Genomic DNA, 26,345 nt, shown 5'->3' on the forward strand with positions numbered 1-26,345 from the left:
ACATCTATGCTATATAATATTATAGAAAGCTACTATGACGCACAGATCGGTTACCAAACTTGAAATACCAAATATTTGATAAAAATGTGTTATGGGGTGCTGGTAGCACCCCACGTGGCAGGTGCCGGGTTAAATTTGACCGGGACCACTGTGCCATAAGGAGTGTTGCGTTGTCCTTTATCTTTTTTGACATACCTCGTATAAAATTGATAAAATTGTATATAAGATGGTTGCATTTTAAGTTTTAGACCATTCAGAACTTTTTATTAAGAATCAATTTTTTTGTAAAATTAATAATAAAAGAGTTATCAGAATTAAAATAACTGAAAATAATGTTAATTCAAAACAAATGTTTTTTAATTAGAAACATGTAATTGCATATTAGAATATAGCTTTTAATTCCAAACAACTTTTTATAATAGCAATTTTCAATATTGTGAAAAATAAAGCTCTTGAGTGAAATTCAAACTTTTTGACATACCTCGTATAACATTCATAAAACTTGATATCTGATGGTTGAATCTTGGGTTTTGGATCATGCAGAACTTTTTATGAAGAATAACTTTTTTCGTAAAATTAATAACAAAAAAGTTTTCCATATGGATACAACTTACAAGGACATACTGTATATAAAGGTAGTCCAAGTTTTTTGACTAGTTTGGAAAAAATATAATACTTATTTCTTTTTTCTTTTCTTTTTGGGAGTAGTAGTCAAATAAAAATATTGCTTTGCTAGAGCATATCTACTATTTATTCTGTTACAAGCTTTCGGGGGCGATTGCCTGCTTTTTCAAGGTTCTACAAAGAAATTACTTGATAAGTAAGTATTTTAAATGAGTTACAAAAAGTTTTAAACTTACCAGAAAGTTAGGTTAGGCAAAAAACCGACATACGTTAAAAACGAACTTATTGAATAAAAGATAAAAGTTAGAGTTAAAACACATAACTGATTTTACAAATAAAATAATAAAACGACAATCATTATGTATTTATTTTTTTGTAATTCTAATATACTTAATTTAAAATTTTACAATATTATAATAGGTATTGTTATCACTTAATGTTATTTTTAACCGGTAGGTATTCTTGTTATCCGAAACGACCTCCCGTCAATTATTTCGGTTAACGGAGGTTTTATTGTATTCCAAAAAGAAGTTTGGCAAAAACGAACTCAAAAAACAAATTCAAAAAAGAACCATGGCATTTTGTAACACTTTTTAAATAAATTTACTACGAGTAATTTCAGCATGAGCACAGAAATGAAGTAAATAATAAACATAACCTATCTTTTAGTCTAAATTCCAACATTGACCGATTAACAGCGGGCATTGTTGACATTGACCGGACAATGATGGAACTGTTATCAATAATTTAAAATTATCATCAATGTCCAGTTTCTATGAACAATAACGTTAATATCCGACCATTGTCGACAATGACTAATTCAACAGGCCATTGTCGATATTGACCGGTTATTAACGTTATTAGCCGGATTTACGTTATTGCCCGTAACATATACATTTTTTATTGCAGCGGGGGTATGCTGAAGTATTGGCTTCCACAGATTCTACAGTATTCTAATAGTAACGAATTTTCAAATAACTCAACTACATTTAGCGTTTGCAATATGATCAATACTTTAGCTAAACCCAAAATAGAATCTTCAGAAGTATGTCGTGTGGTAAGTTGCATCCATAAAATAATAATGTTTTTATTTTATTGATTTACAAACAACTGGTCTTGAAGCCTGAAGCGACTGATGCTTGGTTAGTTATACAGTTTCTCTAGCTTCCTGTTCGTTCGTTGAAACCAACCTTTCACCGTGTTTTTGCCTCCATATATAGCTCTGAGCATGTTCCTTTCCCATCCTTCGAATTTATTCGTATTTTGCTTTTTTCATTGTAGCCTAATAAAATAAAAAAAAATCAAAATGTAATTCCGTACAGGTCGGAATAAATTGTATATCAAAGCTTAGGTGAATACAAAAGATATTTTCAAAAAAGTGTCCAAATCATATGAGGAGATCATTATTTAAATAGTTAAAAAGGGGTCATTTTTGCACAATATTTACTTTTTTATTTGATGAGGTAATTTACATTTTAATGTAGATCTTTAGGATTTTTTTCTACAAAGCTGAAGGATAGATCTTTTACCTAAGACTTACTAAATTAAATTTGACCCCCTATTTATTTAAATAATTATATATAAAATTTAAAAATCAAATTTGCAAAAAAATATTATTTGCGTTTTAAATAAGCACTATAAATTATTTTATTTAATAGGAGAAGTTGCGCTATGTTACCAATATTAGGCAAAAAAACATTGGTTAAAAAATATTTAATAATTTATGAGATACCTAGTTAATTTGCTTATTAAATGTTACTATATTTTCAATTGTAAAAGCGCGGTTGTTACCAAAAGAATATAAATCGGTGTAAAACCTCATTACTTTTATTTTTATGTATGTTTTCGATAAATGTGTTCATAAATTCAAATTTCAATTCAACTCCCCTCTAAAATGTCATTTGAAAATTGTTCTAATTTGTTTATAATTTGTTTTTTTAATAACGTCGCGGTGATTAAACATTTTGAAATGCTGTTTCGATAATCGTGTTCCTGGGAATTTTTCAATAGTTAACAAATTTTTTTGTCGTTTTTTTTTTCTTCTTTTTTTTCCTTATAGTAAAAGAAATAGTTTTGCTTATAGAGGGAAGTATTATAGCTTATAGAGAAATAGTCTCATTAAGAATGTAGAATCTCTGAGTTTTAGACATTTAAAAAAATGTTTTTGCTCAGTATTTTTGAACTATTCGACGTATCCTTTTCATACTTAATAGAAAGTATAAGTACTATGCACCCTATGAAAATATGTGAAATACGAGTTTCCAGCTATTATCAGAGGCGTACGACAGGGGACAGTAAATGGTTGACCCTTCCCAAATTATACGTCACTGGTGAAATTGCCATCTTAGCACAACTTTTAGATTCTCCAATAATCTCTATGTAAATAACATCCTCTTTACTCGTTACGATAAAGTCATTATCTTTCGAGATATTTGAAGTTAAACATGTAACGGCACAGTTATTTAGTTATTTTGATTAATATAATATTGTGCCGCTTAATTTTTAGTTTCAAATATATCGAAAACTAATTATTTTATCGTTAAGAATGAATAATATACTCTTCAGTCTTAACGATAAAATCATTAGCTTTGGAGATATTTGAAATTAAAAATTAAGCGGCACAAAACATTAATCAAAATAACTGTGCCGTTACATGTTTAACTGCAAATATCTCGAAAACTAATGACTTTATCTACGAAGTGAAGAGTAAGTTATTTACATAGAGAGTATGGGAGAATCTAAAAATTGCGCTAAAATGGCAATTTCGCCAGTGACGTAGAATTTAGGAAGGGTCAACCATTTGCTTTCCCCTGTAGTACGCCTCTGGTAATAGCCTAAAACCTGTATTTAACATAATTTCATAGGGTGTATAGTACCTACACTTTCTACCCAGTATTAAAATGATACGTCGTCGAATAGTTTTAAAATACTGAGCAACAATAATTTTTTAATTTTTAATTAAAACACCCCGTAACTCAATAAGAAGCCATATTTTATTTAAGTGATTTTGGTTAAATCTTAATATTTTGAGGTCCATAATCGACAACTCAGAGATTGGACATTTTTACTGAAACCCCTTTCTATAAGCAAAACTATATCTTTTACTAAAAGGAAAAAAAGAAGAAGAAAAAACGACAAAAAAAATTTGTTAGATAGTGAAAAATTCCCAGGAACCTGATTATCGGAACAGCATTTCAAAATGTTTAATCCCCGCGACGTTATTTAAAAAACAAATTATAAACAAATTAGAACAGTTTTCAGATGTCATTTTAGAGGGGAGTTAGATTGAAATTTGAATCATCAATACATTTGTCGAAAACCATTGGACTCAGTTATTTACATAAAATTGTGAAGCCAAAATTATTTGAATAGGTCACAATCTAAGCACCTTCACATGTTGTCAGGTATTTTTATTAAAATTTCTTATTCGCGTATCTCTGAAAATGTTACTCTTTTATGTCGTGTCTACATCTATCAGATGCTATCAAACTAAAATAATAATTTTTCAGTTATACTAATTTACATATGAATTGTAATTAAAATATCAAGTGTTCATATCATTGAATAATAGATATCAACCAATTATTGTATTGTAATTATTGTATACGTAGAAGCACTGAAACTATTAATAAATGGCAACGGTGTTTACATTTCTGTCTACAAACGTCCATGTCAAATATTCCATGTTTGTTTACTTTTTAAGGTAATTGAGGAAGAGTTGTTTTTCGCTATTTTGGCTATATTTTGAGCGATATTTTGTGAAAAGTGAAATAAACATACATAATAATGGTGCTACAGTGTTGCATTTGCAAAAAAACTAAACATTTATATCCGGATCTTTCATTTCATTTGTAAGTACTGGTTATTTACATTATAGAAGGATGAGGAAGTCTGTTTACATTTTGAAATATGTCTTTCATAGGCGTACCATTGGGTCCTTCATATTAATGTATTGAACAAGATATTAGTTCATTAAATTGTATAGATATTTTTAAATTGTAAGTAGACATCATCTGATTAAAAAAGATCTGTTTAGTAGCTTTTTAATTTGATATTTCTCATGAATTCAAATAAATTAGTGAAATTAATAAAAAATTATTTATTTTTCTATGTAGGTTTCCAAATAATATTGACGATCGAACTATTTGGGTAGCAAATTTAGGAGAAAACATAAAGATTTCAAAATATTCCCTAAATATTTATACAAAAAACCATTATCCCCTAAAACAAAAGAACAGTTTTTCAGCTATTTACATGTTCTTAAAGAATATATAATCAATCTATCCTATGGGTTAGTTAATATTTTAGAAACTAGAAGAAAAACTGGATTTCTAGGTTTTGTTGTCTGTAAAGAGAGTCTGAAAGGTCTATATGATACTTATTTGGTGAAAAATAATAATTTACAATATATTCTAACGTATAAAATTTCTCAGGACCGTCTAGAATTATTTTTTGCTGCTGTGAGGAGTCGTGGAGGATTCAACAATAACCCTACCGCAAGACAATTCGAAGGAGCATATAAAAGATTAATAGTTCAGTCTGAAATAAATGCTGGGAATACAGGTAACATCATCAACTTTGATGCAACCTCAATACTGTTTTGTGGTAGTGGACAAAAATTGGAAGATGATATTAACAACCTAAATTTTCTAAATTCCTCAAATTGGTGTTTGTGGATGATATTGTCTCTTATATTTTAGGTTTTGTTTCAAGGGGTTTGAGTAATATCATAACATGTGCTAGATGTAAACAATTATTATTTGATACAAATGATGAAACTTACTCTAAACTTCAACAGAGAAAACAGTATAAAAACCTTTCAAAAGCATCTTTTTTGGTTATTAAAGCTTGTAAGGAAGCTGAAAAATATTTCAGATTTTTCAATAAAACATTAAATATCTACAACAGACGAGCTAAAAGCCTTATGAATATTTTGATTAAGAGGAAACAGTAGCGATCAACAGGTAGCAAAAACGCGTTCCAAGATTGCGGCTGTAATTTTAAATATTTTTTCGAGATATTTGGCACACGTATTCGTAATATAATAAATAATGGCGGTACAGAGCCCAATTTGAAAAATATATTAATATGTGGAAATTACTCTGTAATTAAACACAATATTAATAAAACGAGCCTGTACCGCCATTAAAAAGAACAAAAAAATACACTTTCTTCAAATAATCTTTTTTATCCGATGCCTAGATTTTGTGTCATTTTGGAACTACTAATGAAATAAAATTTTTTTTGTTATTTCTAGCGATATTTTGCATATAATTTAAAATAAGATATTATTTATTTAAAATTAAAGTATTTTACACATTTTCTTGTCATTGTTTTTTTTGTATAATAAACGTTACTTACAAGGAATTACTTTTAATTTGATTTTGTAAAAGCTTCTAGTTAATATATTTTCCTGTTCGACTCAAAAAATACGATAAATTTTACTTGAATTTGTAATTTAAAATCGCGGTTTCGAAAGCGGTAGTCCGAAAGTCAGACTACCGACGTCATCAATTGCGACGTTGCCTTTTTCTCTTCATGGCTTGTAAAGTAAAGGTGGCTATGGCTGTGCTAAAAGAGCCACTTTCACGCACGCATTTCGTTTCCGAAATATATATATTTTGAATATATTATAATACATGCAATAAACTAATATTTAGATATTATTTACTAATTTATTTCAAATTTATCTTATTGTGTTCATGTTTTAATGAAATTAGCGCGATAATTCGATGAAATAAAATTATTTTGACATAATATTTAAAAGTCAGATCAGTAGACAATTACAATGGTTTTGAATCGTCGTCATGGAAACCAATATCGTCGTCGTGGTAACCCATTATATCGAAAGGTTTGTTTTGACAACCTTGTCAAAGAATTAATTTGTGTATTTTCACTTCTAAATAAAAATTGATATAACTCTATTTTTTGTGGCTTTTTTCCAAACGTACGGCTCTAGAAAAAATATTGTTCCTAACTCATGCGGAAAGTGTCTTCCCCGCACTCGACTGCTTGCCCGAACTCCGCTATCGCGTCGTTCGGGTCAACGGCAGTCTCGTGCGTGAAAGTATCACTTTCCGCACTAGTTAGGAAAATAACTATTGTAGCAGAAATCCTTACTTTGTCAAAATTAAATAAATATGTTTTAGTACATTAATAATAAATATAGGTATGTACTTTAATTTGACCAATGTATGTTTTTTAATTGATTTGTTTTATCGTAGTATTATTTGATACCTATTAAAAAATTAACTTGAGCTTGATTGACTATATTGACATTATATTAATTTTAATATCAAATAAAATTTTATTTTATTTTTTCTATAAAATCTTAATTGTTTTTATATATTTATATATTTATTTTATATATACGCTGTTTTTTTAATTAAATTCTTTGAACGTATTTTTATAAATTATTACTACTTCCAATTATTATAAACGCCTGAATTATTATCCCCACGAGTAAAAATTCAAGCACGCTTATGCTCATTGAGGAAGCGTCACATTCTATCGATACCCGTTTTACTCCCCTTTACCCTCTGGCCAAGGAGTAACGAAGCTTCAAAACAGTGTGTATTCAAGGTATGGTATTGCTGAGTCCATCTGTGTTTATACGTCCATGTCGAAAACATACATAAAAATAAAAATAATGAGATTTTAAACAGGTTTATATTCTTTTGGTAACAACCGCGTTTTTGCAATTGAAAATATAGTAACATTTGATAAACAACTTAAATATCTCATACATAGATTGTTAAATATTTTTTAACCAATTTTTTTTTACTTAATACTGGTAACATAGTGCAACTTCTTCTATTGAATAAAGTAATTTATAATGCTTATTTAAAACGCAAAAAATATTTTTTTGCAAATTTGATTTTTAAATTTTGTATATAATTATTTAAATAAATAGTCAAATAGGTCAAATTTAATTTAATAAGTCTTACGTGAAATATTTGTCCTTCAGCTTTGTAGAAAAAAGCCATAGAGTCCTTTATTAAAATGTAAATTACCTTAGCAGTTAAAAAAGTAAATATTGTGCAAAAATGGTCCCTTATGGTGGTAACGCGTTTTTACTACCCTAACGATGGGGTGATTAACTGGAAGACACTATATTTCCCATTAATTACTTTATTATTATAGGTACATTTAATACTCGTTACTAGTACCCAGTTGACGATGGGATGAACGTCCTCTCTTCGAGGTGGCACTCTCTACAGAAACCCCAACATTAGACTGTTAGACTGCCCTAAATATTTCTGTGTATGAATACTTATTGATTACCTATGTTTGTAATATTTTCGTATATGTATGTCAAGATTATTATTTCAATAATAATATACAGAAATGCAATCTTGCACTAATACCTACATGTGAAAGTTTTGTTTACAAGACTACTTAAACATTCGGCATGCTTGATTGTTTACTAATATATTTAAATATATTACAGTGGAATAATTTTAAGATATTTGAAATTATCTGAAATATTGCTAAAATCTAGGACACCCTTTTTATTTATTTAAACTATGATCCCCTCATATGATTTGGATACTTTCTTGAAAATATCTTTTGTGCTCACCTAAACTTTGATATAAAATTTGTTCCAACCTGTACGAATTTACATTTTGATTTACATGTCGTGTAATCTTATTTTTCCGCAAATCGCCAGGAAATTTTGACATTCCTGTCAAAATTTCTTGAAGAAAAAGTCAGGACTTCCTTACTGTAAGGAAATGTCATTTCCTTACTGTAAGGAAATGATATTTCCGTACAGTTGTTAGTGTTCTACATAAATGATAGAAAATTATTAATAATCCATAAAACGTCTGTATGCATTTTCGTACTTTTCTCTTGATTTCTTTGGCAATAATTCTAATGAAGCAGTATTCACTGCCTCAACCAGCTCTGGAGGAGTCCCAGGAATGGAAATTTCATCATCACTTATCATTTTACTTTCGAGAACACCAGCAATTAAATTTATAAGCGTCAAGTTTGACAATTCAACCTCAATACGTTTCCATAGTAACCCAAGTAATTTTATTAGGAATTTCAAAGCACCATTTATTTGGGAATAAAATTATCGCGTTTTTTTTAAATCAATCAATATCTGTCGAATTTTAAACGATTTGCGGAAAAATAGTATGTTTACCTCGTAGGAAAAGCCACATTCCTGGACTCTGTGTTGCTAAGTCTCGGCTTGCGCCTCGACTTAGCAATCTTCACAGTCGTCCAGGAATGTTAAGCTTTTCCTACCCGGTAAACAATGTACTATTACTAGACTATTGTCCATTCCCTACCATACGTCACTGTGGGCCTTATTACCGTTTTATATATCCTTAACTTTGTTTTTCTCGATACATATGTATCCATTGACTTCCCATTGTACAGTTTTCCTTTAGCCCACCTTATTTTGAAAGAATAAGAATAAGAAGATATGGAAGAAGAATTGAAATTGTTGTCATAGCTACTTAATGTTTTTTTATGTAGATCAATTTTGTTTTTTATACTGGTTTTGTAAATTGCATTATCCTAATACATGTTTAATTAATACATTTAAATCGGTATATTAATTCAATCGCTGGAAACACAAAAAAGAGAACCACCCTGATATACAGTCCAGCTCCAGCCCCAAGTTTATTCATTGGTCCTTCGAACCGGAGGGTCCTTTTTATTTCCTTTTGCCAATCTTTGCATTCAGTGACCTTTCTTATCTATAATAACTCCCCCCCCCCCCCAGATACGTAAAATTGACCACTCTCTCGAAATTATATTTCCTTGTTTCATTAGATATGATCTTTTTGCTCTGTTTTTGCGGATAATATGTACGTTAACTTTTCCTGGTTTATTTCTAGGTCAAAATATTTTGCCTCCTTTTCTAATCTTTTCATAACATTTCTAAATCTTTTCTTGTTTTCGTTAGAACAGTAAGATCATGAGTAAAGGTCAGACATTGTAGTTGCATTAACAATTTTTGTAAGAAAAACTGAAAAAGCCATATGTGTTTTATAAACAATTATTTTTTGTATTTTGTAGGTTATTAAAACATCAGTCTACAAAAATGCCTTAATAATAGCAGGACCTGAGGTTTTAATATTTGCTCTTTCAGGGTTAGTTGTCAGTTATTTCGGCAAAAAAAAGTTAATTGGTGAGTAAATCTTCCAAAACTATATATAATTTATTTGCCCAGGGCCTCGCCGTCCATAAGGGCGAAGATGGGCTGTGCCCCCCGACGCCGTATTCTAAAAATCACCGGTAGATGCCGAAGAACAAATTTGACAATACCGAAATTACCAGAAATACAAGGTGTAACAAAAATACAGGTTGTAAATTAAATCACATATTCTGGGACCAAAAATAGTTAGATTGAACCTAACTTACCTTAGTACAAATATGCACACAAAAAAAGTTACAGTCCTTTGAAATTACAAAATGAAAATCTATTTTTTTCTCATATATCGAAAACTATTAGAGATTTTTTAATGAAAATGGACATGTGGCATTCTTATGGCAGGAGCATCTTAAACAGAAATTATAGTGAACTTTGTGCACCCCATAAAAATTGTATGGGGGTTTTGTTCACTTAAACCCCCCCCTCCCCCAAACTTTCATGTACGTTCCAATTAAATTATTATTGTGGTACCATTATTTAAACACAATGTTTTTAAAACCTTTTTGCCTCTTAGTAATTTTTCGATAAATCAGTTTTAATCGAGATGCGGCTTCTTTTTTAATATGTTTGCATAAAAATTTTATGGGGGATTTGTGCCTTTAAACCCCCCAAATGTTTGTGTACGTTCCAATTAAACTAGTATTGCGGTAACATTAGTTAAACAGAGTGTTTTTAAAACTTTTCTGCCTCTTAGTATTTTTCCGATAAGGCACCCTTTATCGAGATGTGGCTTCTCTTCTAGTATGGTTCAAAATGTTCCTCAAACTAATTATTTATAAATAAATTTTCATACCAGGTCTGTATAATCGTACATAACAGTATACAAATATTATGTGTGGTGGATTTGACAAATATTCTAAATATCTCGATAAAAACAAGCTTTTAGAAAAAGTACTAAGAGGCAAAAAATTTTGTAAATATTGTTATTAACTAATGATGCCGCAATGATAATTTAATTGGAACGTACACAAAAGTTTGGGGGGGGGGGGTTTAAGGGAACAAAACCCCCATAAAAGTTTTATTATATAAGTTTTACTATAATTTTATTTTAAGATGCTCCTGTCATAAGAATGCCACATATCCGTTTTCAATAAGAAACCACAATTAGTTTTCGATATATTGAAAAAATCGATTTTTATTTTGTAACTTCAAAGGGCTGTAACGTTTTTTATGTGAACATTTGTACTAAGGTAAGTTAGGTTCAATCGAACTGTTTGTGGTCCCAGAATATGTGATTTAATTTATGACCTGTATTTTTGTTACACCCAGTAGAATTTTATTACCTTGTACAAGTGAAAACTTCCAATCGTAGGCTGTTAGCTTCTGAAGTTTGAAAGGTTTTTGGGCCCCAGATGCACCGGTGGTCGGTTCTAATGGATGTTCGTCTTCAGTAACCCCAAAAAACCCCTCGAGTAATCTGTTTGCAACAATTTAAGGCCGAAAAAACCTCGAAACGCCTGAAGATAACGTGCCTTAGCGGTGACACTGGGCACCAGGTGCTCAGTTCTGATGACGTATTTGTCCTCAGCAACCCCAAAAACCGCCGAGTAACAAAATCTGGCCCCTAATACACTTATTTTGAGATGTTTATGCACTTTTGGATGCATTTTATGCATTTTAAAATGCAACTATGCATTTCCACCCATTTTTCTCTTGTAGACTTTTTCCTGACATCATCCTGAACACAATGCAAAAAGCTGTAAGTTTTTCGGTGCTGCATTTAAAAATCGATTTATTTTTTCCTGAATGCACTGAAAGCATTGCTGAATGAATTTAGTAATCATACCACTGATTCATCTTGTCAAGGTTAGTTCAGAGAAATAGGGAAAAAAGTATCCTGTTGGTGACACAACCCAATCCAGGCAGAAATCATTTTTTTTTGGTAGTATGGACATCTATAATAATAACCTATATGTTTACTGCAGCCGATTTTGATGATATACATATTTATAAACAAATGAAGATAAAAAAACGGTAAGTTTTCGCTTTTTTCGTCTATTATCAAAAAGTTAAGCATTTTAAACTTTGAGAGTAAGAATCTCATAAATCGTACAAAAAACTTCAATATGGCAGTGGCGGCTCCTCTTTGAGGCCGCATGGCCGCGCGCCCTCCCAGATATAATGTTGGTTAAAAAATTCTGATACAACCAACTTCAACATTTTCTATTCTAATTTTAATTTGTTGAAATTCACATAAAAACACTGTCTGATATTTTTCCGACGCTCAACCAGCTTGTCATAGCTTTATAGGACGTAGGCGATGGTTGAGACCACGTTGAGAGGGCACGCACGATATTTGGGCGCAAGAGAAGTGCGGCCACGTAACCATAGCAATCGAGGACGGTCGACCAACACTCCCACTCATCTTTAGACGTTGCGTGATGTTGCATTTTGGCCGCTCTTCTTTAGCGGCCTCAGTGAGCAAGAAAGCACGCGGCAAGAAGCTTTGCAAGCAGTTATCTCTGACAACAATAAAGCGAAAGCAGTGGAAAAGTTTGCAGTAGTAGTGTTTAAAGTTTCACTTATTCTTATTACGTAAGTACACATATTTTTCATATTATAACAAATGGGCTAATTAGAACGAATTTATTTTAGCATCATGAATACTGTTCATAATATATTAAATACGAACTTTTCCAATCTGCCACTTGAAGATAAGTTAAAAATTAAAGAATTGGGCAGGCCGTTGCCAAATTTGAAGTTAACGCAAATTAGTGAACGCAAAGCAGAAAACAGAAGTTTCACCCGCCATTTTTCAAGAGACATTTATACAAGAAATAATTGGATTTGTGGTTGTGACGTTTCGAATTTATTGTACTGTTTCCCGTGTTTATTACTTTACAATGCCGGATCAGGGATGGACCGAAATTGGGCAAGAACAGGGATAAAAGATCTTCACCACCTTCCTGCAAAAATAAAAAAACATGAATCGTCTCGTGGTCATATTAACTCATGCACAGGGTTCGCATTGCTTGGCAAAGTCAATATTTTAACACAATTGAGTTCTGCATACAGGGAGTCTTTAGTACTACACAATAATAAAGTCAGAAAAAACCGACACATTTTGAAAAGAATTATTAGCTGTGTAAAATTTTGCGGTTCTTTTGAACTAGCACTTAGAGGTCATGACGAAAGCGAGGGATCTGAAAATCGAGGAATATTTAGAGAGTTGATAGATTTTACTGCAGAGTTGGATGCTACACTTAAAGAACATTTACAGAAAGCGACTGTGTTTAAAGGAACCTCCAAGACCATACAAAATGATACTTTGGACTGTATGCTACTAGTTTGTCGGGAAGAAATTTCCCATCAAATTGAAAAGGCCGACTTTTTATCTATCCAATGCGTTGAAACCACCGATGTCTCAAATAATTGTCAAATGGTATTGATATTACGGTATTTCTACGAAGATTCCATTTATGAAAATTTTTGGGGCTTTTTAAGGGTTATGGATAAAACAGCAGCTGAGTTAAAAACCTGCATTGAAAACGAAATAGATCCGTTAATTTTAAAAACTCCTCAAAAACTAATAGCGCAAACTTATGATGGTGCAAATATTATGAGCGGTTCTACCAGCGGTGTTCAAATCCAAATTAAACAGAAATATCCCAGTGCACATTTTATACATTGCTATGCCCATCAATTAAACCTAATTATGCAGAAAGCCGCATCGCAAAACCCTAAAGTGCGAGTGTTTTTTAATAATCTATCAGCTATCCCAGCGTTTTTTTCAAATTCTTCCCATCGATGCGATATTTTAGAAGAAATAGTAAATAAAAGATTACCGAGAGTGGCCGTCACTAGATGGAACTATAATATTCGTACGGTTAATTCTGTATATGAAAATCGTGAGAAACTTATAGAAGTTTTTGAAGAGGTCGAGGACAGATGTGAAAAGAGTGTTACTTCCAATGAGGCTTCTGGCTTGAGGCGAGCGTTAGAAGATCCAGAATTTATGTTTTGGTTAACGATTTTCCATAAAGTCTTGCCGCAAGTCGATATACTTTATAATCAACTCCAATCAAGAAATAAGGACAGTGTTGAATTGAAGAAGGACTTAGAAATTTTTGAGCAAAGTATTACCAACATTCGAAATGATACTGATGAAATTAAAGAAAGTGTTGAATCAAATTTTGAAAGTGCTAAAAGAAGAAGAACTGATGATAATATGCGAAGTGTTATTGCCAAGGAGGTGTGTGATGTAATAACAACACAAATGAAGGAAAGGTTCTCTTATCGGGGCCATTTGCAAGCGGCTGAACTATTCAACAAAGACATGTACTCAAAATATTCGAAAACTTTTCCAGTTAATATTCTAGATGCTGTAACTACTTGTTATCCCGTGTTATGCAAGACCAGATTAAAGACTGAATTAGAAGTAATATATTCGAGGCCAGACTTAAAAGAAATTGTTGGAGCTATGAACATTCTCACGTTTATGTTAGAGAATAATCTTGCCGAAACCTTTGCAGAAACAATAATGGTGTTAAAAATTATTGTGACAACTCCAATGACAACTGCAGAATCGGAACGTTGTTTTTCAACCCTTAAGCGCATAAAAACATTTTTGCGAAACACAATGCTTAATGATCGACTAAATGCCCTAGCTATGATGTCCATAAACCGAAATTTACTTCATGATGGGATCAATGATTTCGAGGAAAAAGTTATGGAAAAATTTATTGCTATGAAAGACCGTAGAGCCGATTTTAATTTTAAAAAGTAATTGTAATGTATTAATTATTATGAACGCAATGTCGTAGTGTATTTCTTGAATAGAACTATTAAACTATTATAAATAAAATTTGTTTGTATTTGAAAATTTAAATATGTAGTAGGTACCTAGTTCCTGTAAGTTGTACCTAACTATTTTATTTTGACCAGAGCCGAAAGTCGGTAAGGTTGGTTTTTCCCATAATTTGAGAAATTTGCCGACCAGCCCATCGTAAAAATTATTGCCCCTATTTGAGTATTGCCCTTCATTGCGTTTACCTGCGTAACGCCAATTTAATGTTTTCTACGAACTTGAAACCGTTTGCCGCGTCAAAAGCTTTGCCGTCATATTTGCCCATCTGCGTATATAAACCTACAATAGTTCTCAGCAAACATTCTAGGGAAAAAATTGCAAAGACACCGTTCAAATAGTAAATGGAAATCCACTTTGCACCCGATAGAAAAATGAAAACCCGCTGCCCCTGATCAAATTCCTACTAAATCCCTGAGGGCAAATTTTTGTGTGCAATTGTTATTATCTGCTCCCTCCCTGCTCAAATTCCACGAGCCGCCACTGCAATATGGCGTTCGCGGAATATGTCAATCCTTATTTTTCGCTTAGAAAATTGAAAAATAAATCATACATTTTTGAGTTTTTATAAATATTCATAACTTATGTAAAAAATAACTTAGAACCCTCTTATTACACGGAATGCTGAGACTTCTAGTGCTTAAATCATACCCTAAATTTCAGAGCAATTGGTCAAATAGTTTAAAAGTTATTTAATTTGTTTATCCCAAATTAATTTTTGAAGTTCTTTAGGCACGAGGGTGAATTTTTACATTCCCTGGCGCATGCGCACACCTACAGTAAGGTATTCGTCACTACATATTTTAAATTATGTAGCGCAAATAAGGTGGGGGTGAAAAGAATATACAGGGTGTCCCGAAAAGAATGGTCATAAATTATACCACAGATTCTGGGGTCAAAAATAGGTTGATTGAACCTCACTTACCTATATACAATAGTGCACACAAAAAAAGTTACAGCCCTTTGAAGGTACAAAATGAAAATCAATTTTTTTTCATAATCGAAAACTCTTAGAGATTTTTCATTGAAAATGGACATGTGGTATTCTTATGGCAACAGCATCTTAAATAAAAGGTAAAGTAAAATGTGTGTACCCCATAAAAATTTTATGGGGGTATTGTTCCCTTAATCCCCCCCAAACTTTTGTGTACGTCCCAATTTAATTATTATTGTGGCACCATTAGTTAAACACACTGTTTTTAAAACTTTTTTGCCTCTTAGGATTTTTTCGATAAGCCTGTGTTTATCGAGATATTTTGAATAATTTTCGAATCCACCACATATTTGTATATAGTTAAGTACGATTATAGAGACCTGTTGATAATCTGAAAATGTATTTATAATTTACATTTTTAGGTATATTTTGAAAAAGAAGCCACATCTCGATAAAAGGTGACTTATCAAAAAAAGACTAAGAGGCAAAAAAGTTTTAAAAACACTGTGTTTAACTAATGGTACCACAATAATAGTTTAATTGGAACGTACACAAACATTTGGGGGGTTTAAAGGAACAAAACTCCCATAAAAATTTTATGTAAATATATTAAAAAAGAAGCCGCATCTCGATAAAAACTCACTTATCGAAAAAATAATAAGAGGCAAAAAAGTTTTAGAAACGTTATGTTTAACTAATGTTACCACAATAATGAATTAATTGGAACGTTTGAGGGGGTTTAAGGGATCAAAACCCCCATAAAATTTTTATGGGGTGGACAAATCTCACTATAATTTTGTTTTAAGATCATTCTGCCATAAGAATGATACATTTCCATTTTCAATAAAATATCTTTAATAGTTTTCGATATATTGAAAAAAATCGATTTTCATTTTGTAACTTCAAAGGGCTATAACTTTTCTTATGAGCACATTTGTACTAAGGTAAGTTAGGTTCAATCGAACTATTTTTGACCCTAGAATGTGTGGTATAATTTATGACCAATCTTTTCGGGACACCCTGTATATTATTAGTGTCTTTAGTCAATATATTTATTATAATTTTTATGTCTGTGGATTTGTCTTCCTCCTAATAAGTATTAATGAAAATGTTTATTTTCAATTAATGTATCTGTCACCGTGATTGTAATTATGATTATGTCCCAGAAATGTTCGACTGAATACAAAAGCTGTGGTAGCTGATCAGTAGAGCATTCGCCTAGAGGGATCGAGAGGTCCCCTGTTCAAATCCCGGACAAAATCATATTTTTTTTGGTATTCTTTTTGTTCTTTCTAAAATGTGTTTAATATTTACATACAATACAAGAAAATTGTTTAAAGTAGATAGGCATATTGATTTCATTGAAATCATAATTTGAAGATCATATTATGATCATAATATGAGCTTATATTATAATAGAAGTATAACTTCTTACGTGCGTACATAGTACACACACATTCTTTTTTTGCAACACTATAAGTCAGAAAATGATGAAATTGCAGTAATACTTTGGATAGTTTGTAAAAGAAGAAGATTTACACTATTAATTTAATTAAAAAAAATGACAAAAAATAATTCTAAATATTGCAAAATTATGTGCAAGAATATGTGAATTAAAAGAAGGGGGGCTAACTTCGTCCCTAATTGTCCTAGGACAATTGTTTTTCTTTCTAAATGTGTATAAAAATTCAGTCTTTCTTAATGTGGAAAAATAATTTTTCTACGGGTAACGGTTAAAAAGTTATTCTAATTGTTTATAAGTAAGCAAAAAATCGAAATGTTTTGCAAAATAATTTTGCACTGCTTAAAATTTTTTTGTCATTTTTATTTAATTAAGTTAATAGTATGAATTTAATGTTCTTCTTTCATAAACTCTCCGAAGTATTACTGTAACCTCATAATTTTCTGACTTATAGTGTTGCGAAAAAAATGAATTTGGGATAAATAAATTAAATAACTTTTAAAATATTTTACCAATTATTGCTTTGAAACTTAAAATATAATTTAAACACAAGAAGTCTCAGCATTCCGTGTTATAAGAAGGCTAACTTAATTTTTACATAAGTTATGAACATTTATAAAATCTCAAAATGTATGACTTATTTTGCAATTTTCTAAGCAACATATACTTATATAAACTGTAAACTATATTTTATGATTTTTTATATGATTTATGAGTTTCTTATTCCCAAATTTATTTAGAATGTTTCACTTTTTAGTAATAGACGAAAAAGCGAAAATTTACCGTTCTTTGGTCTTAATTTGTTTATAACTATGTATATCATCAAAATCAGATGCAGGAAACATATAGGTTATTAATATAGATGTCCATACTACTCAAAAAATTTGGTTTTGGCCTGGAGGGGGATGTGTCACGAGAAAAATCTTATTTCTCTGGACTAAGTTATCAAGCCAAATGTTTAAGCTCGCGTACTTGTAAATTGTGCACGTCGTGTGAGCGCCTTGCTTGCCATCGCAATCTCAAACTCGTATAGGGGAGAGTTGGACAAAACCGGGTACCACTCCAGAAACCGTCTGTATCTTTTGCTATGTGGGAGTAGCAAATGTTTACTGCAGATTGAAATATTCTCAAATGACTTAAGTTTGATATGCCAATGCCAATTTTTAAGAATATTCTTAGATTTTAGAAAAAATATTGCAAAATACCCGGTTTTATCCAACCGGTATGATAAAACCGGGTAGTAACTTAATTACCATGTAAAAATACTAATGGGCAGAAAATAAAATATTTATTAAAAGTATGTGAACAAAAATCGAAAATATATGAACAGAAGTCACAAATATAAACTTCATTTACATCATCATAGGCACTACAGGCGTCATAAGCCCATTTGGTGCAAGACACACATTTTATCCAGCCTTCCTTCGCATTATAATTTAAAAATATGTAGTTAATTGTAATATAGACACGCATCGTCATTATTATCTTCTTCCTCCAAACTCTCCAAAATTTTGTTTTTGGTGCAGCCCTTTTTACCACGTTTTTTCTTTTTTTTTTGTCCAGTTCATTTAGTTTTAATTTTTTTACGACTGGAGATTTTTTTAATTTTTCCTACTAGCTTTCTTACTAGCTTCTTCAACAGAAGAAGCCACACGTTGTATTTAACTAAAAGCAAAAAAACCACTGCAGAAACTGGAAGTAACAAGAGGTCTGATAAAATCGGGTACCCGGTTTTGTCGATTTTCGGACTATCCGGTTTTGTCAGACTCGTAAACAAGACATTAAATGTTATTTAAATTTTTAAATTATGCTATAATATTCAAATTTTTGGCCAAATTAAAGGTAATATACTAGGTTACATGTATTAAATTTTGAAATTGCCATTAGTTTTCATTAGAGGAGAAAACAGCTATCAACTTACCTTAAAAATCGAGTTTCCTGCATCAAAAAACAGGTGAGGTCTTACTGCTCCGCCACAAATTACTCAAATGAGGTAGAAATGAATACACACGACTGTTGGTGGTAAAGGGACACTAATTTTAACATTGTCTAATCCATAGCAGCAGACAGTTAGAAGAATTAAGGAATACCCGGTTTTATCAACCTACCCGGTTTTGTCCAACTCTCCCCTACTTGCAAAGTACGCGAATAATTTTGTATTTGCCAAGTACACGAGTCGTTTGAGTCCGCCTTTACATTAATGTTTTAATTACAGCAATACTTTGTATTATATCATCGGCATCAGCTATTGGTTTGTACTTTGCTCCAAATTCGACATTAATGATTACTCTCTTCGGAATATACATACCATTTGTAGATTTAGCAGCAATCTTTGGTATCACTATTACTTTGGAAGTGTTTGCTACTCATTTCAGGTAAGAGTTTATATTATAATATTAATTTTAAAAAACTCATACAGAAGTAAAAACTTCAAGTTGTATAGTAGGTTCTTGCCAGTTCAAAGGGCACAGACCAACTGTTGGTCAGTTGGTCTGTGCCCTTTGAACTGGAAAGAACCTAGTATTTTAGAGCAGGAAAACATGTTGCCCTTTGGGCATGTATTCAAATTAATCTAATAACATCGACTTGTAGTCACCATATTTTCTTAAAATATAATATGTAAACCATATATTATGAGGTTACCCCTTTAACTAGTGTGTTAGTTCCAATTACTCATCATAATGCACTGAAGATGTTCTGAATTAGAACGAAAATGTTTTGCAATCCATTTGGATGACATTTTAGATAGTTTTTAATAAACGATTTTATACCAGTATACAACTTGAAGTGTTTACTTCTGTATGAGTTTTTTAAACTATGGTATACAGCCAACTATTGGGATTTTCCCATTGATTTTATATTAATTTTCACATCATAGTTATTTTCCTAACTAGTGCGGAAAGTGATACTTTCACGCACGAGACTGCCGTTGACCCGAACGATGCGATAGCGGAGTTCGGGCAAGCAGTCGAGTGCGGGGAAGACACTTTCCGCATGAGTTAGGAACAATATTTTTTCTAGGGCCGTACGTTTGGAATAAAGCCACAAAAAAATAGAGTTATATCAATATTTATTTAGAAGTGAAAATACACAAATGATTTCTTTGACAAGGTTGTCAAAACCAAACTTTCAATAGTAGGTAGTTGAATCTAGCCACAGAAATAAGTCAAACGGCCGTTAAATTACATTAGGTTTGTTCTAGCAAACAGTCAAACTAGTCAAAAACCGTCAGCAAACAGTTGGTCAGTGAGAAAACATAATACAGTCACCAGTGCTATCCCCTCTACTCGCGCTGGTCCACTATTCGCTGATGGTTTCAAACCGTTTGAAACTGATGCTAGAACAAACCTATTATTAAACCATTTAACGTTTACAACAATACAACATTAAGTCGATGTTAATGGAGGTATAATTAACCTGGGGATGCGCTCATCCCTGCTCAAAAATGTTGGTCTTTGCCTCTTATGATAGCAGAACGTGCATTTTCGAGCACAGATGAGTGCATCCCCATGTTAATTTTGCTTCCAATAACATGGACTTATTCTAAACGTTAAATGGTTTAATAATGTAATTTAACTGTCTTTTGACCTATTTCTGTGGCTAGTTTCAACTACCTATACACTATACGTTTACACTGAGGATGGTCTGATATGACTGAAAACATTCCGTGATGTTCATTAATACATTTGAATAATTTTAATTTTTTTAATACAATTTAATATAAGTACCGTTCTTTAACTAAATTATTTATTCCTGTTTTTCTTCAGATTAGATGTACTGTACTTGAATTTTACTATTTCAGAACCTTAGCTGTATCGTTTCATTTAATGTCAGCCAGATTGGGATCCATAACAGCAAATATGTTGTTTTCTTCGCTTGTTGCCACTGGATGTATCACACCATTCGCTGTTTGCTGCATATTAACAGCAAGTAAGTGCCTTCAGTAGATATTTACAGATTACTAATAGATTTTTATTTCAAAGGGATCATCTTTTAACGATATAGATATTATATATCTGTCATTTGTTAACCCCCTTCCCCCCAGTAATACAAACCCGTAATTTTAAATAGGGAATAGACCATGTATGGCACATGATTATGAATACGAACACGTGAATATGAACGTTAACAATATTACAAAACGATTATAAAAATGAAAACTGGTCTTACCTAGGTATCTGGGTATTAGTGTAACCAGTTCTGTGGGAAAGCTGTATAGTAGAGTTTTAAAAACAATAATCGAGAAGTATTTCCCAGAAATCGAAAAGCAAAGCGGATTTCGCGCTGGAAGATTCTGTTTAAACAATACCTTTGTATTACAGCAATTGGTAGAAAGAGAATGGAGAGAAATTTGACAACTCATCTAATGTTTGTAAATTTGGAAGAGGCTTACCGATAGTGCGCCAATAAACATGATGTTTAAAGTGCTCCAAGAATCTGGTTTAGATAACACGTATGTAAAAACTTTTGATAATATATACAAAAATTCGGTTAGTAGGATAAGAATAGGAGACAATTTATCAAAACCCCTTAAAACATCTAAAGGTCTAAGACAGGTATGTTGCCTCTCTCCTACGCTGTTCAAAATATTCAGCTTGTAGTTGTCATTCACAGCTTGTAGTTGTCATTCTCAAGCATACTCTCAAGGACGTATTGATAATATGGGAGATGGTCCGTTTGGAGAAGTCCCAGCTTGATAGCTATCTCTTGATGAAGAATCTTTCCTACTGCGTCATGCCGTTCCTTGTATTCAGTTGCAGCAAGTGCCTGGCAAATCCCTGTAAGATGTTGGATGGTTTCTTGGGCTTGACATCCATATCGGCATTTGTCGTTTTGGACCTGAGGGTCTTTGACGACATATTTCAGGTAATTTTTGGTTGGTATAACCTGATCCTGAATGGCCAGTAATGAACCTTCTGTTTCAGGAAACGTCTTTCCTGATGTCAACCAATAGTTCGACGTTGTATTGTCGACACAGTCTAAGCGCGGAACAAGCGTAGGTGTTTAGTGTCTTAAACAAATTTTTATTGTTAAGCTGTGAACTAAGCAGCTGTTTTACCCTTCGTATAAACTCAGTAGTTATCTCAATTTTCATCTACTTATGGTCAATTTTTCGCGCCTGCTTTACTAAAAGATATTTCTACATATCGTTTTCACCCATGGCCTCGATGTTCTGGCCATTTGCATATCGAATCCACCGGGATGTACCTTTCCTCTGACTATATTTAAAATACGGCACTTGTCTAGTCCGAAGTACATACTAATATCATTAGAGAATGGTTCTACAGTTTTTAGCATCTGTTCTAGGTTGTCTCGAGTGGAAGCCATTAATTTCAAATCATCCATATACAACAGATGATCAAGCTTCGCTACGACACTGTTGTTGTTTTTAATTTTAAAACCTGAGTCAGTGGAGTTTAATAGCTGGGATAGGGGGTTCATAGCTAGACAGAACCACAATGGACTCAGCGAGTCTCCTTGAAACAGGCCCCGGTTGATTGCGATATTTTCCGTTTCGATATTATGTTTTCACCAGGTATTTGGAGGTGAATTTTAGTCTTCCAACTTGTCATGATATCCCTTAAAAAGGTCACAATGTTATCATCGACTTTGTATATTCTTAATATATCAATATAATATAAGCAATTCATGCGGCACTGAATCAAAGGCCTTTTTGTAGTCAATAAAAGCAGTAAAGAGGTTCCTTTTTTGGTGAATGCCTGGTTAGAAATGACTGAGTCGATGATAAGTTGTTCTTTACAACCCATGGAACCCTTAGCGCATCCTATCTGTTCAGGCTCTATGATATTTTTCAGAGCACAGTGTTGGTAGATACGCCGGGCTACACAGGATGTGACCAATTTATACAAAGTTGGAAGACAAGTAATTGGGCGGTACTTGGCTGGATCTTGGGTGTTATTTTAATCCTTCGGTATTAAATAAGTGGTTCCCTGTAACTTTGTACCTCCTTAGTCGTCCTGTATAAACGGAGAGTTTTTGTTTTAATGTATACAGACACTGTTGGGCTGTGTTGTTTTCTGGATCATATCTCGAGTATCTTACCGTACTTCGCATTATTTCTTCAGCTCTTCTAATGACTTTTCTAGTTGTTACACCTCTTATATGTTCTGTGACTTGGCCAATATCCCTACGCAGTAATGCAATCCTTCCGAGCAGTCTTTTTTCCCAGGGTGCAATTATGTTACCAGTCCTTCCGTTGTTAGTAGTACCCCGTCGTGTTCTGATCTTAATGCCCATTACATTAGCAATTGCTGTTGCTGCACAGTAGATTAGCATATGCAGCTATTCCAATGTGTGGACTTCTACGACATAATTGGGTAGGACTTCAGTGTTCACAATACAGTTCACATTATATTTGAGTTATTAATAATATTTTTATTTTTAGCAATATCTTTCTTAACTTTTCTATATCCCAATACCGAAAATAGAGACCTGGAGTAGGACGGAGGTCAACCAATAATAGAGAGATAGATTGTCTTCAAAGTTTCAGGGATAGGAATAGTTCCACTATTTATTGTAAATATTTATTGTAAATATAGTAAATTGTAATTTTTTTATAATTTTAAATTAGATATTTAAGTTGTTATTTCTTATTCATATGACTAAATTAATATTTTTGTAAATAAATATAGTTTTGTTCGTGTTTTATTTGTTTTTTAATACCTAAATAAACTTAGTACGTGCATAAATTTTATAATAAATTAGAGATAATCGACGTGAATGACACCATTATTGTTGGAAATAAATGGCTTATTCAGGTGATATGCGGGACATGTCTAGTTACATTTTAGCACGTTGAGATGGGTGTACATTTTAATGTTTTTAAAATTACTTTCTTCTAATCATTTTGAATATTCCTAGTAGACGGAGAGCTGGAGCTGAAAAATCACTGTCATCAGTAATATGGAGTCTATCCCGTAAAATATGTCTATTGTACATTAATTAGAATTATGATCCCGTGCAGGTTGACTCCGAGGTGGATACAGAAAGTAGCAACAAGGAGTGAATATTGAAAATTTTCAAGGAAAAATCGTCATCGATAATATTCTTTAAGATTTCCCCGATTGAAGCTCTTTAGCTTATTAAATACACTACTCCAAGAAATTATCGCACCACCGTAAAAATTGATCATTTTTTGATGTCTCGAATTTTGTCTCATTTTTTGATGTTTTATTCTTTAACAATATCAACAATATCGCTGTAATGATATTGTTGCTAGACAGGTAAATTGTCATTGTATACCGGCTGTACAAATCAAACTGTGTTTTTTTCTCAAAGTTCACCACACCCTGTGGGATATTCTAGCGTTTATAAAAGTCTGAAATTAAAACCCAACTATAGCCTCAGATTTTCTTAACATTCTGTTTTTTGATTCAATCGCTTATGTTGGATAATAAAAAATTAGGTACTTTAACAACTAGCGACGTTTTTCATCAATAGAGGGTGTGCGACAAACTTTAAAGGGTAATTCTACATGAAAAAGAAATAGCAGTTTGCTTTATAAAGTTATGTCCGCAAATGCTTCGTTTCCGAGATACGGAGTGTTGAAATCTGCATTCATTGGCGTGCATACGGGTAATATCACCCGTATGCGCGTCAATGGTGAATATAAAATTATTAATTGTATGTCAAACAATGCGCAATAACTACCTCTTAAAACCTACCAAATTTCAATTTCACGTCACAACCGTTTTTAGAGCAATAAATAAATCGTCAGTTTGTAATAAAAATGTCAACATCCCGTATCTCGGAAACGAAGCATGTGAGGATATACGTTTATAAAGCAAACTGTCATTCTTTTTTCATGCAGAATTATCCCTTAAAGTTTGCCGCACTTATTTAGAAACAACCTGTATTGATGAAGAACATGGCTAGTTGTTAAAGTACCTAACTTTTGTATTATCCAACATAAGCGAATGAATAAAAAACAGAATGTTAGGAAAACCTGAGGCTATAGTTGGGTTTTAATTTCTGTATTTTATTAATGCTAGAATATTTAACAGGATGTGGTGAACTTTGAGAAAAAAACACAGTTTGATTGGTAGACCCGGTATAGTGACCATTTACCTCTCTAGCAACAATTTTATTACAGCGATATTGTTAAAGAATAAGGCTATTTTAAGACATTAAAAAATCATTTAAATCGGACAACAGCTTTAGGAAATTCGAGACATAAAAAATGACCCATTTTTAAGATGGTGCGTTAATTTCTTGGAGTAATGTAAAATCCTAGACTGATACTTGGAAATTTTTTTGTTGGCATTCAAAAAATACATTGTGTGTATACGAAAAAAATTGCTTAGCCTCATAAAAAAAATCTGTCTAGTCTAGCCTAGCCTTGTCTTATCTTTACACTTGAAACTACCAAAGTAAGCCAGCCTCCCGCTTGCTTATCTGTTACTAAGTTAGTAACCTAGTCAAAAGCTACTTGAAGGATAAAGAAATCTCGACAATGGAGAGCAAGTGCCTCAGCAGGGATATCAGTATTATGAAAAAAGCTTTGCAAAAATAGAGAAGTGGAATAAGGATAGGTGAAGAGGAGGATACTGGCACCCACATAGGGTCTTAAAGCCAGATGATGATGAAAAAAGAAACACGATCCTTAAGGCATGTATCCACCATGTTCGCGCTCCTGTAACTCCCCCACATAGTGGATACGTTGGCGCTCCCGAACCGTGCTTCGGTGTGCGCTCCAATCGGTGGCGGTTTATCCCTCTTTTTCTTCTTTAGGTGCCATCTCCGCGACGAAGATTGGCAATCATCATGGCTATTCTGACCTTCGTGGCAACGCTCTAAACAGTTGCCTTGAGCTGCAACCAAGCCATTATCTGAGGTTCTTCAACCAGAAAACGCGTCTCCTTCGTACGCTTCTCCTACCCTCTATTTTTCCTTGAATTATGAGTCTCAAGATGTTGTATCTTTCGCCTCTCATCACATGTCCGAGATATTGCAGTTTTCTTTCTTTTATTGTGTTTTCAATTTCCCTCTCTCTGCTAATTCTCCTTAACACTTCTATTTCTATATTCGTGACTCTATCTACCCATGAAATCCTTAACACTCTTCTAAATGTCCACATTTCATACGCGTAAGTCGATTTATTGCATCACGGTTTAATGTTCTTGATTCAGTTCCATAGTAAAGCACACTGTGTACCGGGTGTCCCAATAAGAATGGCTTTCAGCCATATCTCAGGAACCGTTTATAGTACAGCTTTGAGAAAAAAATATTTAGAACAAAATTTGCCTCGGGAAAAGCCTAAAAATTATTTTCATAATTGTAGGTCCATCGCTAGAGGACGTAATTTAATATCAAAAATTAAAAAGTCATTTTA

The 26,345-nt window shown here is 32.5% G+C and overlaps 1 protein-coding gene across 1 annotated transcript in view; it reads left to right on the forward strand.

Annotated features, from left to right (window-relative positions):
* Window positions 1-23,660, forward strand: part of LOC126889290 (uncharacterized) — a 67,821-nt gene extending 44,161 nt beyond the window's left edge. The window contains exons 7-11 of the mRNA XM_050657416.1: window positions 1,534-1,681; window positions 9,658-9,769; window positions 19,209-19,368; window positions 20,796-20,923; window positions 23,400-23,660. Of these exons, the coding sequence (XP_050513373.1) occupies window positions 1,534-1,681; window positions 9,658-9,769; window positions 19,209-19,368; window positions 20,796-20,923; window positions 23,400-23,455 (604 nt within the window). The 3' untranslated portion in view covers window positions 23,456-23,660. The remainder of the gene's footprint in view (window positions 1-1,533; window positions 1,682-9,657; window positions 9,770-19,208; window positions 19,369-20,795; window positions 20,924-23,399) is intronic.
* The last annotated feature ends 2,685 nt before the right edge of the window (window positions 23,661-26,345 follow it).

This window comes from Diabrotica virgifera, chromosome 8 (genome assembly GCF_917563875.1).
Source record: "Diabrotica virgifera virgifera chromosome 8, PGI_DIABVI_V3a".
NCBI lineage: Eukaryota > Metazoa > Arthropoda > Insecta > Coleoptera > Chrysomelidae > Diabrotica > Diabrotica virgifera.